General features: G+C 36.5%; 1 protein-coding gene across 1 annotated transcript in view; it reads right to left on the reverse strand.

The window, feature by feature from the left end:
- Positions 1–15398, reverse strand: part of CATSPERB (cation channel sperm associated auxiliary subunit beta) — a 126580-nt gene that overhangs the window by 6220 nt on the left and 104962 nt on the right. Inside the window, exons 20-23 of the mRNA XM_061181498.1 lie at positions 13676–13873; positions 12826–12936; positions 9433–9543; positions 2557–2692 (exon numbers count right to left, since the gene is read on the reverse strand). Of these exons, the coding sequence (XP_061037481.1) occupies positions 2557–2692; positions 9433–9543; positions 12826–12936; positions 13676–13873 (556 nt within the window). The remainder of the gene's footprint in view (positions 1–2556; positions 2693–9432; positions 9544–12825; positions 12937–13675; positions 13874–15398) is intronic.

Genomic DNA, 15398 nt, shown 5'->3' on the forward strand with positions numbered 1-15398 from the left:
TTCAGGCTGACCTTTCTTTCCTGCCCTATGCTTATGACTATCCTGACCTGCAGATGTTTTGGGTATTTGGCAATGAGATAATTTCAGGACTACCTTAGCAGTTGGTAAATGATTTCCAGTAAGGTAGCAGAGAAGTTCCACAATAAGATCACTTAAATCTTTTCTGAAAGAAGTGATCAGTTACTCCTATCTTCTTGTAATTCTTTCTAAAACCAGACATGTAGTGTGGGGGTTAGAAATGGCAGTGGTGTAAAGGTACATAGGATCTAAAGGGGTAAAAAAAAGCTCCGACTGTAGCGTTTGCCAATTTTCAGGGTACGAATTGTTTTTAATTGAAGTATAGTTGATTTACAATGTTATGTTAGTTTCTGGTATATAGCAAAGTAATTCAGTTATATATATATATATTTATATATATAAATAATTTTTCATATTCTTCTCTAAGTTATTATACGATATTGAGTATAGTTCCCTGTGCTATACAGTAGGACTTGTTATTTATTTATTTAGTTCGTATACAGTAGTGTGTATCTGCTAATCTCAAACTCCTAATTTATCCCTCGCCCACCTCCTTTCCCCTTTGGTGACCATAAATTTGTTTTCTATGTCTGTGAGTCTGTTTCTGTTTTGTAAATAAGTTCATTTGTGTCATATTCTAGATTCCACACATAAGTGATATCATATGATATTTGTCTTTTTCTTACTTCGCTTAGTATGATAATCTCTAGGTCCATCCACATTGCTGCAAATGGCATTATTTCATTCTTTTTTATAGCTGAGTAATATTCCATTGTGTGTGTGTATGTATATATGTATGTGTGTGTGTGTATGTGTGTGTGTGTATATATATATATATATATATATATATATATATATATATATATATGTCACATCTTCTTTAACCATTCATCCGTCCGTGGACATTTAGCTTGCTTGCATGTCTTGGCTATTGCAAATAGTGCTGCTATGAAAATAGGGGTGCATGTATCTTTTTGAATTATAGTTTTGTTGGGCTACATGCCCAGGAGTGGGATTGCTGGGTCACATGGTAGTTCTAGTTTCAGGTTTTTAAGGAACCTCCATACTGTTCTCCATAGTGGCTGCACCAATTTTCATTCCCATCAACAGTGTAGGAGGGTTCCCTTCTCTCCATACAGGATGTGAATATCACCATGGCTAATTTTAAGCAATGAATGGTTTAACAACCAGTATGCCATATGCTTGAATATTTAACAATCAGTGCTCAAAAAGAGCAGGCTCCAGCACACCACAGAAAATGAGGATGTTAGTTAAAGCAAAATATTTACTAATTCTCTTTGCTCAATTTTTCAATTCAAAAATGCATATGTTGGGGCTTCCGTGATGGCGCAGTGGTTGAGAGTCTGCCTGCCAATGCAGGGGACACGGGTTCAAGCCCTGGTCTGGGAAGATCCCACGTGCCGTGTAGCAACTGGGCCCGTGAGCCATAATTACTGAGCCTGCGCGTCTGGAGCCTGTGCTCCGCAACAAGAGAGGCTGCGATAGTGAGAGGCCTGCGCACCGCGATGAAGAGTGGCCCCCGCTTGCCACAACTAGGGAAAGCCCTCGCGCAGAAACGAAGACCCAACACAGCCATAAATAAATAAATTTAAAAAAAAATGCATATGTTGGGCAGAGTAAGACTCTCACTGAATACCAAATGTCTGAATGTTTGATAACATTTGGAAATTTCATTTAACTCTATCTATTGATCTATCAATCTATCTACCTATTGATCTCCTTAAAAGTACACATTCGTGAACAAACACAAATGTGCAACAAAAAATTATATATTTGAGGTAAAACTGAATTGTGGTAGATTTCATTTTACTTATTTAGAAATATTTCTGCATCCTTTCAATTATTTTACCATAAAATATTTAAGAAACTTTTCTCATATAATTAGAAGATAGATCCTATAGATAATGTGGCAACACGTTTTATATCTTCCTCCATAACATTGCAAAAGCAATGAAAGGAGACACCAGACCAACGTGTAGCACAAATTCAATCATTTTTGCTGCTAATCTACATAATGGCTCTGAGTCCAGGTCACTGGAAGTGATGATGAAATAAGTGTGAGACACACAGACATAGAAAACAAACTTATGGTTACCAAAGGGGAAGCAGGTGGAGAGGGGATAAATTAGAAGGTGGGGATTAACATATACACAGTACTATATATAAAATAGATAACCAACAAGGACCTACTGTATAGCACAGGGAACTCTACTCAATATTTTTTAACAACTTATAAGGGAAAAGAATCTGAAAAAGAATATATATATATATGTATAACTGAATCACTGTGCTGTATACCTGAAACTAACATGATATTGTAAATCACCTATACTTCAAAAAAAAAAAAAAAAGTGTGAGATGATAGAAGCAGCATGAACAGCAACGTGACAAATGATTTGACTTCTTTTCCAAAGAACTCTCGGCTATCTTTTGTGTAAACAGTTTTGTAAACCACTTCTCTACATAGTAACAACAGTACGCATAGCTGTAATAATTGTAGAAGAAAGCAAACCTTACTTAGTTTCCAGTTTTCCCTGTTATTCACTTCAGTCACAGTAACCAGGTATGGAGTTTCCACTGGGATATGTCCATCCTCACTGTAAATTTTCAAAGAAATTGGATATTGTGTAACTGGAAACTTAAAACGAGGAACCTAAAATGCAAATGCCAAGAATGAATGTAAATTTGGAAAATTCAATACTAACTCTTCATTTCCCGGTAAAGAATGAATAGATGTATTCCCAAGAATTTGTCTATTCTATATGAAATGTGCTTCTGAGGGTTTCTGCCTTCTCAGAGCATTAAAAAAAAAAAAATCTGTCTTATAGTAGAATCACTGTGAACTCCAAAAGTAGTGCACAAAGACTGTGGTAACAAAACTCATGCCTTTCTGTCAGTTTTCACAGGAATTTGCTATTATGGTATGCACACTTTTTCGGCCAACCCATATACCCTAAGATACTGCATGAATTGGGTCTTGCCCAAATCCCTTAATGGCCCTCTCCCTGCCAGTCATGATCTTTTTTTTTTTTTAATTTAATTTAATTTTATTTATTTTTTTAGACAGCAGGTTCTTATTAGTCATCCATTTTATACACATCAGTGTATACATGTCAATCCCAATCGCCCAATTCATCCCACCATCACCACCACCCCTCGCCACTTTCCCCCCTTGGTGTCCATACGTTTGTCCTCTACATCTGTGTCTCAATTTCTGCCCTGCAAACCGGTTCATCTGTACCATTCTTCTAGGTTCCACATATATGCGTTAATATACGATATTTGTTTTTCTTTCTGACTTACTTCACTCTGTATGACAGTCTCTAGGTCCATCCACGTCTCTGCAAATGACCCAATTTCGTTCCTTTTTATGGCTGAGTAATATTCCAATGTATATATGTACCACATCTTCTTTATCCATTCGTCTGTCAACAGGCATTTAGGTTGCTTCCATGTCCTGGCTATTGTAAATAGTGCTGCAATGAACGTTGGGGTGCATGTGTCTTTTTGAATTATGGTTTTCTCTGGGTATATGCCCAGTAGTGGGATTGCTGGGTCAATATGGTAATTCTATTTTTAGTTTTTTAAGGAATCTCCATACTGTTCTCCATAGTGGCTGTATCAATTTACATTCCCACCAACAGTGCAAGAGGGTTCCCTTTTCTCCACACCCTCTCCAGCATTTGTTGTTTGTAGATTTTCGGATGATGCCCATTCTGACTGGTGTGAGGTGATACCTCATTGTACTTTTGATTTGCATTTCTCTAATAATTAGTGATGTTAAGCAGCTTTTCACGTGCTTCTTGGCCATCTGTATGTCTTTGGAGAAATGTCTATTTAGGTCTTCTGCCCATTTTTGGATTGGGTTGTTTGTTTTTTTAATATTGAGCTGCATGAGCTGTTTATATATTTTGGAGATTAATCCTTTGTCCGTTGATTCATTTGCAAATATTTTCTCGGATTCTGAGGGGTGTCTTTTCGTCTTGTTTATGGTTTCCTTTGCTGTGCAAAAGCTTTTAAGTTCCATTAGATCCCATTTGTTTATTTTTGTTTTAATTTCCATTACTCTAGGAGGTGGATCAAAAAAGACCTTGCTGTGATTTATGTCAAAGAGTGTTCTTCCTATGTTTTCCTCTAAGAGTTTTATAGTGTCCAGACTTACATTTAGGTCTCTAATCCATTTTGAGTTTATTTTTGTGTATGGTGTGAGGGAGTGTTCTAATTTCATTCTTTTACATGTAGCTGTCCAGTTTTCCCAGCACCACTTATTGAAGAGACTGTCTTTTCTCCATTGTATATCCTTGCCTCCTTTGTCATAGATTAGTTGACCACAGGTGCTTGGGTTTATCTCTGGGCTTTCTATCTTGTTCCATTGATCTATATTTCTGTTTTTGTGCCAGTACCATATTGTCTTGATTACTGTAGCTTTGTAGTATAGTCTGAAGTCAGGGAGTCTGATTCCTCCAGCTCTGCTTTTTTCCCTCAAGACTGCTTTGGCTATTCGGGGTCTTTTGTGTCTCCATACAAATTTTAAGATTTTTTGTTCTAGTTCCGTAAAAAATGCCATTGGTAATTTGATAGGGATTGCATTGAATCTGTAGATTGCTTTGGGTAGTATAGTCATTTTCACAATATTGATTCTTCCAATCCAAGAACATGGTATATCTCTCCATCTGTTGGTATCATCTTTAATTTCTTTCATCAGTGTCTTATAGTTTTCTGCATACAGGTCTTTTGTCTCCCTAGGTAGGTTTATTCCTAGGTATTTTATTCTTTTTGTTGCAGTGGTAAATGGGAGTGTTTCCTTAATTTCTCTTTCAGATTTTTCATCATTAGTATATAGGAATGCAAGAGATTTCTTTTCTTTTTTTTTTTTTTTTGAGAAGTTTCAAGTTCCTGGCTGAATTGTTTTTTTTTTTTTTTAATATTTATTTATTTATATTTTTTAAATTTATGGCTGTGTTGGGCCTTCATTTCTGTGTGAGGGCTTTCTCTAGTTGTGGCAAGTGGGGACCACTCTTCATCGCGGTGCGCAGGCCTCTCATTATTGCAGCCTCTCTTGTTGTGGAGCACAGGCTCCAGACGCGCAGGCTCAGTAACTGTGGCTCACGGGCCTAGTTGCTCCGCGGCATGTGGGATCTTCCCAGACCACGGCCCGAACCTGTGTCCCCTGCATTGGCAGGCAGATTCTCAACCACTGTGCCACCAGGGAAGCCCCCCATGCAAGAGATTTCTGTGCATTAATTTTGTATCCTGCAACTTTACCAAATTCATTGATTAGCTCTGGTAGTTTTCTGGTGGCATCTTTAGGATTCTCTATGTATAGTATCATGTCATCTGCAAACAGTGACAGTTTTACTTCTTCTTTTCCAATTTGTATTCCTTTTATTTCTTTTTCTTCTCTGATTGTCGTGGCTAGGACTTCTAAAACTATGTTGAATAACAGTGGTGAGAGTGGACATCTTTTTCTTGTTCCTGATCTTAGAGGAAATGCTTGCAATTTTTCACCACTGAGAATGATGTTTGCTGTGGGTTTGTCGTATATGGCCTTTATTATGTTGAGGTAGGTTCCCTCTATGCCTACTTTCTGGAGAGTTTTTTTTTTTTAACATAAATGGGTGTAGAATTTTGTCAAAAGCTTTTTCTGCATCTATTGAGATGATCATATGGGTTTTATACTTCAATTTGTTAATATGGTGTATCACATTGATTGATTTGCATATATTGAAGAATCCTTGCATCCCTGGGATAAATCCCACTTGATCAAGGTGTATGATCCTTTCAATGTGTTGTTGGATTCTGTTTGCTAGTATTTTGTTGAGGATATTTGCATCTATATTCATCAGTGATATTGGTCTGTAATATTCTTTTTTTGTAGTATCTTTGTCTGATTTTGGTATCAGGGTGATGGTGGCCTCATAGAATGAGTTTGGGAGTGTTCCTTCCTCTCTAATTTTTTGGAAGAGTTTGAGAAGAATGGGTGTTAGCTCTTCTCTAAATGTTTGATAGAATTCACCTGTGAAGCCATCTGGTCCTGGACTTTTGTTTGTTGGAAGATTTTTAATCACAGTTTCAATTTCATTACTTGTAACTGGTCTGTTCATATTTTCTATTTCTTCCTGGTTCAGTCTTGGAAGGTTATACCTTTCTAAGAATTTGTCCATTTCTTCCAGGTTGTCCATTTTATTGGCATAGAGTTGCTTGTAGTAGTCTCTTAGGGTGCTTTGTATTTCTGCAGTGCCTGTTGTAACTTCTCCTTTTTCATTTCTAATTTTATTGATTTGAGTCCTCTCCCTCTTTTTCTTGATGAGTCTGGCTAATGGTTTATCAATTTTGTTTATCTTCTCAAAGAACCAGCTGTTAGTTTTATTGATCTTTGCTATTGCTTTCTTTGTTTCTATTTCATTTATTTCTGCTCTGATCTTTATGATTTCTTTCCTTCTGCTAACTTTGGGTTTGTTTGTTCTTCTTTCTCTAGTTCCTTTAGGTGTAAGGTTAGATTGTTTACTTGAGATTTTTCTTGTTTCTTGAGGTAGGCTTGTAGAGCTATAATCTTCCCTCTTAGAACTGCTTTTGCCGCATCCCATAGGTTTTGGAATGTCGTGTTTTCATTGTCACTTGTCTCTAGGTATTTTTTGACTTCCTCTTTGATTTCTTCAGTGATCTCTTGGTTATTTAGTAATGTACTGTTTAGCCTCCATGTGTTTGTGTATTTTCCATTTTTTCCCCTGTAATTGATTTCTAATCTCATAGCATTGTGGTCAGAAAAGATGCTTGATATGACTTCAATTTTCTTAAATTTACTCAGGCTTGATTTGTGACCCAAGATGTGATCTATCCTGGAGAATGTTCCATACGCACTTGAGAAGAAAGTGTAATCTGCTGTTTTGAGATGGAATGTCCTATAAATATCGATTAAATCTATCTGGTCTAATGTGTCATTTAAAGCTTGTGTTTCCTTATTAATTTTCTGTTTGGATGTTCTGTCCATTGGTGTAGGTGAGGTGTTAAAATCCCCCACTATTATTGTGTTACTGCTGTTTTCCTCTTTTAGAGCTGTTAGCAGTTGCCTTATGTATTGAGGTGCTCCTATGTTGGGTGCATATATATTTATAATTGTTATATCTTCTTCTTGGATTGATCCCTTGATCATTATGTAGTGTCCTTCCTTGTCTCTTGTAACATTCTTCATTTTAAAGTCTATTTTATCTGATATGAGAATTGCTACTCCAGCTTTCTTTTGATTTCCATTTGCATGGAATATCTTTTTCCATCCCCTCACTTTCAGTCTGTATGTGTCCCTAGGTCTGAAGTGGGTCTCTTGTAGACGGCATATAGATGGGTCTTGTTTTTGTATCCATTCAGCAAGCCTGTGTCTTTTGGTTGGAGCATTTAATCCATTCACGTTTAAGGTAATTATCAATATGTATGTTCCTATGACCATTTTCTTAATTGTTTTGGGTTTGTTTTTGCAGGTCCTTTTCTTCTCTTGTGTCTCCCACTTAAAGAAGTTCCTTTAGCATTTGTTGTAGAGCTGGTTTGGTGGTGCTGAATTCTCTTAGCTTTTGCTTGTCTGTAAAGCTTTTGATTTCTCCGTTGAATCTGAATGAGATCCTTGCCGAGTAGAGTAATCTTGGTTTTACGTTCTTCCCTTTCATCACTTTAAGTATATCATGCCACTCCCTTCTGGCTTGTAGAGTTTCTGCTGAGCAATCAGCTGTTAACCTTATGGGCGTTCCCTTGTATGTTATTTGTCGTTTTTCCCTTGCTGCTTTCAATAATTTTTCTTTGTCTTTAATTTTTGCCAATTTGATTACTATGTGTCTCAGCGTGTTTCTCCTTGGGTTTCTCCTGCTTGGGACTTGCTGCGCTTCCTGGACTTGGGTGGCTATTTCCTTTCCCATGTTAGGGAAGTTTTCAACTATAATCTCTTCAAATATTTTCTCGGGTCCTTTCCCTCTCTCTTCACCTTCTGGGACCCCTATAATGCAACTATTGTTGCATTTAATGTTGTCCTAGAGGTCTCTTAGGCTGTCTTCATTTCTTTTCATTATTTTTTCTTTATTCTGTTCTGCAGCAGTGAATTCCACCATTCTGTCTTCCAGGTCACTTAACCGTTCTTCTGCCTCAGTTATTCTGCTATTGATTCCTTCTAGTGTATTTTTCATTTCAGTTATTGTATTGTTCATCTCTGTTTGTTTGTTCTTTAATTCTTCTAGGTCTTTGTTAAACATTTCTTGCATCTTCTCGATCTTTGCCTCCATTGTTTTTCCGAGGTCCTGGATCATCTTCACTATCATTATTCTGAATTCCTTTTCTGGAAGGTTGCCTATCTCCACTTCATTTAGTTGTTTTTCTGGGGTTTTATCTCATTCCTTCATCTGGTACATAGCCCTCTGTCTTTTCATCTTGTCTATCTTTCTGTGAATGTGGTTTTTGTTCCACAGGCTGCAGGATTGTAGTTCTTCTTGCTTCTGCTGGCTGCCCTCCCAGTCATGATCTTTCAACCACACTCATTAAACTCAGGCTCTGGAGTTCAAATCTAGCTCCATCACATATTAATTATGTGGTCTTTGGCAAATTACCAGGCTTCTCTGTGCCTCAAATGAAATGAGACAAGTTATGGAGAAGCCTTAGAGCAGTACATGGTAGACAGTAAATGCTCAAGAAATACTGGAATTCAGCAAGGGTGGAGTTGTGGAGGTATACAATAGCAACCCTCATAGTTTATTGACTGCTGACTCTATGCCCAATATTATAGTAAGCGATTTTATCTTTGTACAAAGTAATTTAAAATAATGCCGTATACAGTCCAACAAGGCCTTTGAAATAGATCTACCTGAAAGTTATACCAAGTGCACAGGTAAGTCAGCTAATGCAGATACCAACATCAACTTGATACATGTCTGAATGTTTGGAGCCTAACAGAATGAAGTATTTGACACAGAACCCATTCTCTTAACCAATATATTATACTGTCTTCTATTTTGTCACCAGTACCTTGAGCTTTAAGTTCTATATTCTCAGAACCTGATACATGTTTGATAGTCAATACTTTTTTAAATGAATCAATATTCACCATAATCTAGTGTAACGTTTGGCAGGTTATACATTGTTTTCACATAGATATAAGCATGTGTGTGTGTGTATCTTTATAAGAACCTGTGAAATGAACAAGGCAATGCAGATATTATTCTATTCTACAGATGAGGTTAATTACCATGTCTGGGGACATTTAAATTCAAATATTTTTAGCTCTATGTCATATTTAATTCTATGTCATAATAAAACAGTATTTCTATGTCTTAGTTTTCATGTTTAACCAAAATGTGCATTTCAAAATCTTATTAATATGAAAATACTCTGTCTTCAGGAAATTAAAGATTATCTTACCTTTTCTCTGCAGTCTGAGAAAGCAACAGCATGTGAAAACTTCTGATCATTTGTGCAATTACACTCCTCCCGAGTAGACACATTTGCACACTGTTTGAATTTACCAGACTTCTGCAAATAGAATTAAAATAGGTTGATGTGCTTTTTTTGGTGGCAGGATTTCTGCAAACTGAGTAAATGTGCAATAAATATTTGTTGCCTGAATGAATAAAATCCCTGAGAAGTTAAAAAGGGAAAAAATCCATTAATAATAAGGTAAAAGCACAGTATTTCTGAATTTTGTCTCCTTGCTTGGAATGAACCCAAGTATCACTCAGCTGCTTGCCAGTTTACCTCAGGGCAGTTGATAGTCAACATGCATGGGACCCAGAAAGCCTGTGTCTTTCTGAATGCAGTAATTAAGATGCCCACCTCCATCGCTGGCATGGAAACTGAGACCTAAAAGAACAGACTTGATATGATGGGCTGCCGACTATGGATACTCTCCAAACCTACTATTTTGTACTTATCTCTCCCCATAGCAGTCACTAAGGCTGTTTAAAATCTCCACTATAACCATCCACTTGTCATTCACTTTTTCATTTGATCACTCTTGCTAGAGATTGGTTTATTCGTTTTTTCAAAGAACTGGCTTTTGATTTTGATAATCAACTCTATTTCTAAAAACGTTATTCTTCTTTCTACTTCTTTTAAGATTACCATTCTCATCCTCACTGCTTCTTTTTTTCTTCTTTTTATTGAGATAATATTTACCATTTTCAAGTGTACAATGCAGTGGGTTTTAGTATACTCACAATGTTATTCAGTCATCACCACTATCTAATTTCAGAACGAATTTGCTGCTTAGTTAGGTTCATTCAGCTCTTCCAATCTTTTGAGCTGTTTCACGATTACATTTTAAATTTCTGACATCTTTTTTTTGTGTGTGATGTCTGTCTCCAATTTTTTTTTCATGGTTGCAATATGACCGAAACTGTTCTGAAATAATTATTTTGCTTATTCTAAAGTTTGCTTGTATTTATGATACTGTTTTCCAAGGCATGAGTTTTTTAGTTGTTTAGATTTATGCTTCTTTTTTATTGTGGGATTTTTCTTCAAATATTTGGTGTTTTACAGTTGTCTGCTTATCCTTGGAGAGTCTAACTGCCAACTCTGTATCTGGAATGACATCACACATGATTGTCTAGTAAGGGGATGATGCCAGCATAACAAGAAGTCACAGTGTTGGTTCAGATGTACTTTTTTCCCAGCTGTTATATTTTGAGGTGATCAGAGGCAGAATTACATAAATTTTGAGCAGTCTGCTCCACTAGATGATGCTATTTAATTTGTATAACTTTTAAAGCTTATTTTCCCCCATTAAAGAACCACGAAGATGTCATGTTTATCTTGTTCACTGTTGTCTCCCCAGAGAATATCTGTTTGTACAGTGTCTGATAACTCTGGAAATGCTGAAATTAACATTTGTTGAATGTATAAAAAGTGCCCCCCCAAAACCTGTTATTTATTTATGTGTAAATTAGATACATTATCTATTCAACTCCCAAGAAACTCCAGAAGAAAAAAAAAAATCCAAACGAAGGATTTCCATGTAAATATATTAAACTCATGTTTCAACAGAGGAGGCTTGCGTATAGTGACATATCAGACTTTATCTTTGGAAGAAACTGCAACTGAAGAATTCAGTATTTGAGTTGCTCATTGCCTGGAGCAGAGCTGCTTACCCTGAAATCCAAGATTCAACAAGAAGTCAACCTCGTGTGTGTGTGTGTCTGTAATCATATGTGTATAAATGTGTATTATTCGTTTGTTGAACAATTTTTAAGCACTCCCTATGTCAGGCACTTTTCTGGGTACTAAAGATATTGTAGAGAATAAAACAGATTAAAAAAACCCCAAAATAACCCTGCTTTATGTAGCTTACCTTTTAATGAAATACAATAAATAAATGGGTAAAATATGTAAAATTGTAAAAGTGCAGTGAAGAAAAATAAGGCAGGGAAGGGGGACAGGAGTGGGCATCAGTGGAGGTGGAGGTTACAATTCTAAATAGAGTGGCCAAGGAAGGTCTCACAATGATGGTGACATTTAAGCAAAAATCTGAAGATGGTGATGGAATGCGCTATGTGATATCTGGCAGAAGTACATTCCAGACAGAGGAAATTTTTGAAACTTAAAGACCCTGAGGTGGAAATATGTCTGGTATACTTGAAGAACAGCAAGGAGGCCAATGTGTGCAGAACAGAGTGACCTGTGGGAAATCAGGTCAGATGTGAAGCCAAGGCTGAACCACAGAGGACCTTATAAACCATTGTAAGAATTTGGCTTTTATTCTGAATGAGATGGGAAGATGATGAAGAATTTTGAATAAAAGAAACAACCATCTTCTGTCTTTGTGTGTGTGTGTATGTTCATGAATGGATATGAATGTCTGCTTGTCCATATGTATATGCAGTTAGGTGCGTTTTTCTCGAGAGAGATATTACAGGTATCTGTGAGGTTTCCTTGGGAAGCCACCCCATGATGTACTTTTCTTTTTTTTAAAAAAGTATTTATTTATTTATTTATTTTGGCTGCACCAGGTCTTTATTGCGGCATGCGGGATCTTTAGTTACATATGCATGCGGGCTTCTTAGTTGCGGCATGCACGCAGGACCTAGTTCCCCTGATCAGGGATCAAACCCAGGCCCCCTGCATTGGGAGCTTGGAGTCTTACCCACTGGACCACCAGGGAAGTCCTGATGTATTTTTCTTTTGAGTCTAGTGGTTTCTCTCTGTTCTACCTTGCTCACCCTGACTCCAGAGAGCCAGAGTGCTGCTGGGGTTTGGTTATTTTCTAGGCGGATCCTCGGCAGGAGTTCAAATGAGTCTATGTTGGAGCAAACACTCTTCTCTCCTTTTGGACATCATTCCTTTCACAGAGCTGTGAGATGGGTCTGAGGCCCCTTTCATTTAAAAAACGATGTTCTCACTCTACCTATGCTCTTTGAAATTCAAATGGGAGCTAGGGAGAGGTCAAGGGGAAAGAGTCCATTTAGACTTCTTGGTTCCAAAACTGTATCCAGGAGTAGCACTAAGAGAAGAAAAGGCTAAAGAAGTAGTAGGAGGAACAGGGATAGCAGTAGTATTAGTAGTAGTATTAGTAGTAGTAGTAATAGTAATAGTAGTAGTAGTAGTAATGAGGGAGGAGGAGAGGGAAGTGGGGGGAGGAGCTGGAGGGGGAGGGGGAGAGGGAGGGTGAGGAGGAGAAGAAGTAGTGATGTTATCAGGGCGGATTATGCTTAATGCACCTTCTCATTTAATCTCCACAGCTAGGTCTGTCCATCTGTAATTTTACTGAATGATTTCTTGAATTCAAATGAATACTAGTATATCTGCAGAAAAAATATTTACCTTTGACTTGTGAAATAGATTTCTTGGTATGGGTTTGCTAGGATCTGCATGATAAAAATTATCTGTAAGTGGAATAGCTATTCCCATATTAGAGGGAGGCCTGTAGTTTATCTGAAAATGATTAAACAAAGTTAGTGTAAAGTTCATTATTATTTACTAAGTCTTTCATTTAAAAATCTTGATTTTCCAGAAAAGCATTCAAAACAAATATTTCACTTTCAGCTCCTGGTATTTAAGTAAATTTCTCTTTCTCCAGCACTCCCTCAACCCATGGTAATACAACTTGGACCTTGTAAATAAGTGAAAAAAGTTTTAGAACCTAAAGTAGCTGTCATAAAGTCAATGCAATAAAGTTTAAACACCTTATAAAGAGGCTTAGTGACATATTTAGTAAACAATTCTTCAAGTTTGGTTTTTTTTTTGTCACAAAGAAAATTATAAGTAATAAGTTAACAAAGATATTTTTAAAAGAGTCACAGAGTCTGACAAGGCAAAAATTAAAATTGTTATTACATTGAAATGGGACCTGTAAGATATATCAGCTCAGGATGAGAATGAGTCAACTTAAGGGCAAATAACTGTATATATTGTGAAAGCCCAAGATTATGCCACCATAATATAGCATAAAACGTGATATTAATAATGATAAGACTAAGTTACCAAGAAAAATCATTATTTCAGAAAGTTTTCACATTTTAGTCATCATATCCTCAAAATGACATGAGGATTGAAAAATAACTGGGTTGTTTTGAGCATTTCAGGAAAGAAATGCTAAGACTGAATGGCCAGCCGATCATACAAAAGTAATCTATCACTGGTACCCTTCAAACAATCTGCTTAGGTTTCTTACTGGCAAAACTTTGATCATATTAAAACCCTGACTGTCCATGTGAACTCCACTGATCCAGTCCTCCAATGGGATAATTTCACTAGGAATGTGATGCATAGACTTGAGATAACTACAGCTGTTTTTCAACGTTGGCACGAATGTTGTAACAAGACACTCAGTCGATGCTCCCCAGACAATAAACGCCAGTGAAGTTGAACCCTGGAAATATCCAAATAAATGAAGGTTATTTAAAGTAACTGTTATCGGCTGAACTGTGTCTACTCCATATGTTGAAGTCTTAACCTCCAGTATCTCAGAATGTGATTGTATTTGGAGATAAGGCCTTTAAAGAGGCAAAAGTTAAGATGAGATCATTAGGGTAGGCTCTAATCCAATATGATGAGTGTCATATAACAACAGGAAATTTGAAAACACACACACAGAGGGAAGACCGTGTGAAGACACAGGGAGAAGACAGCCATCTGCAGACCAAGGAGAGAGGCCTTAGAAGAAACCAACCCTGCCAATGCCTTGATCTTGGCTTCTAGCCTCTGGAACTGTGAGAAAATAAATTTCTGTTGTTTAAGCCACTCAGTCCATAGTATTTTGTTATGGCAGCCCTGGCAAACTAGCACAGTACCCAAGTAAAGAATACAGAAAATGAAAATGAAAAGAAATAGAAAAAGAAAGATAATAGAAAACAGAAATAGAGTCATAAGTTTGATCATAACGATCTGTTTGAGGATAAATCTTAACAGAAGACATATTCTTTTCCAGGAAGAAATACATTCCAATCTAATTGCCTGTGGGTGACATTTGGAAATGAGCAAGGATCAAGTGTTTATTATTAAATAAACACTATTATTGGATGTAGTTGGATGTAAATCCAACTTAGAATGGCAAGGCTTCCCTCATTCATTGATGAGCATTGACATTTGCTTGGATAATACGAGTAAAATAACTTCCACTGGTATACATTTTGAAAAGAAGATACTCACTTAGCAATCACTGTATTTCACAAAGATATGTTTTTAGTAGAAATTTATGTACAAAAACAATATTTGAACCTTGCATGATATTAAACATTAACAAAATTTGATAAATTCTGTTTGAAATTTTTAAGTACTTCTTGAAATTAAAAAATGTAGAAATACTAATAATTATACTGATATAGTAGACTCTAGTAGTTTTGCCCCCATCTCTATACTCTGTAAGCCATTAAAGATAATCTATTTTTAATGAATTTTTGCTAAAACACATTGAACCAGAATCTAAGCAAGGTTCTACTATTAAAGGAAATTTGGGGTGGGAGGAGGGGGGTGGCACAAGTTCAATAAGAAATAAGAAAGTAAACAGAAAAATCTAGAATACTAGAGATTCTACAACATAACTGACTCAATTGCTACAATTCAATGGCAGGGGAAGAAAATGGAGTCATACCTACCTTAAACTAAAAGAAACTTAAGAGATTAATAAATAACCACACACTGTGTGACTCTTGTTTGGATCCCAATTCAAACAAACCAACCCTAAACTTTTTTTTTTTTGAGAAAATTGGGGGAATTTGATTATGGACTGGGTTTTATAGGATACCAAAAAAAAAATTCGTTTAAAAAATTTCAGGGATAATGGCATTCTTGTTATGTGAGAGATAATACACATATTTTTTGGAGATATGTATGGAAGCATATAGGAGTGAAATGACATAATGTCTGCTAGTCATTTAAAAGTACGTCAGAATAGA

This window comes from Eubalaena glacialis, chromosome 2 (genome assembly GCF_028564815.1).
Source record: "Eubalaena glacialis isolate mEubGla1 chromosome 2, mEubGla1.1.hap2.+ XY, whole genome shotgun sequence".
Taxonomy (NCBI): domain Eukaryota; kingdom Metazoa; phylum Chordata; class Mammalia; order Artiodactyla; family Balaenidae; genus Eubalaena; species Eubalaena glacialis.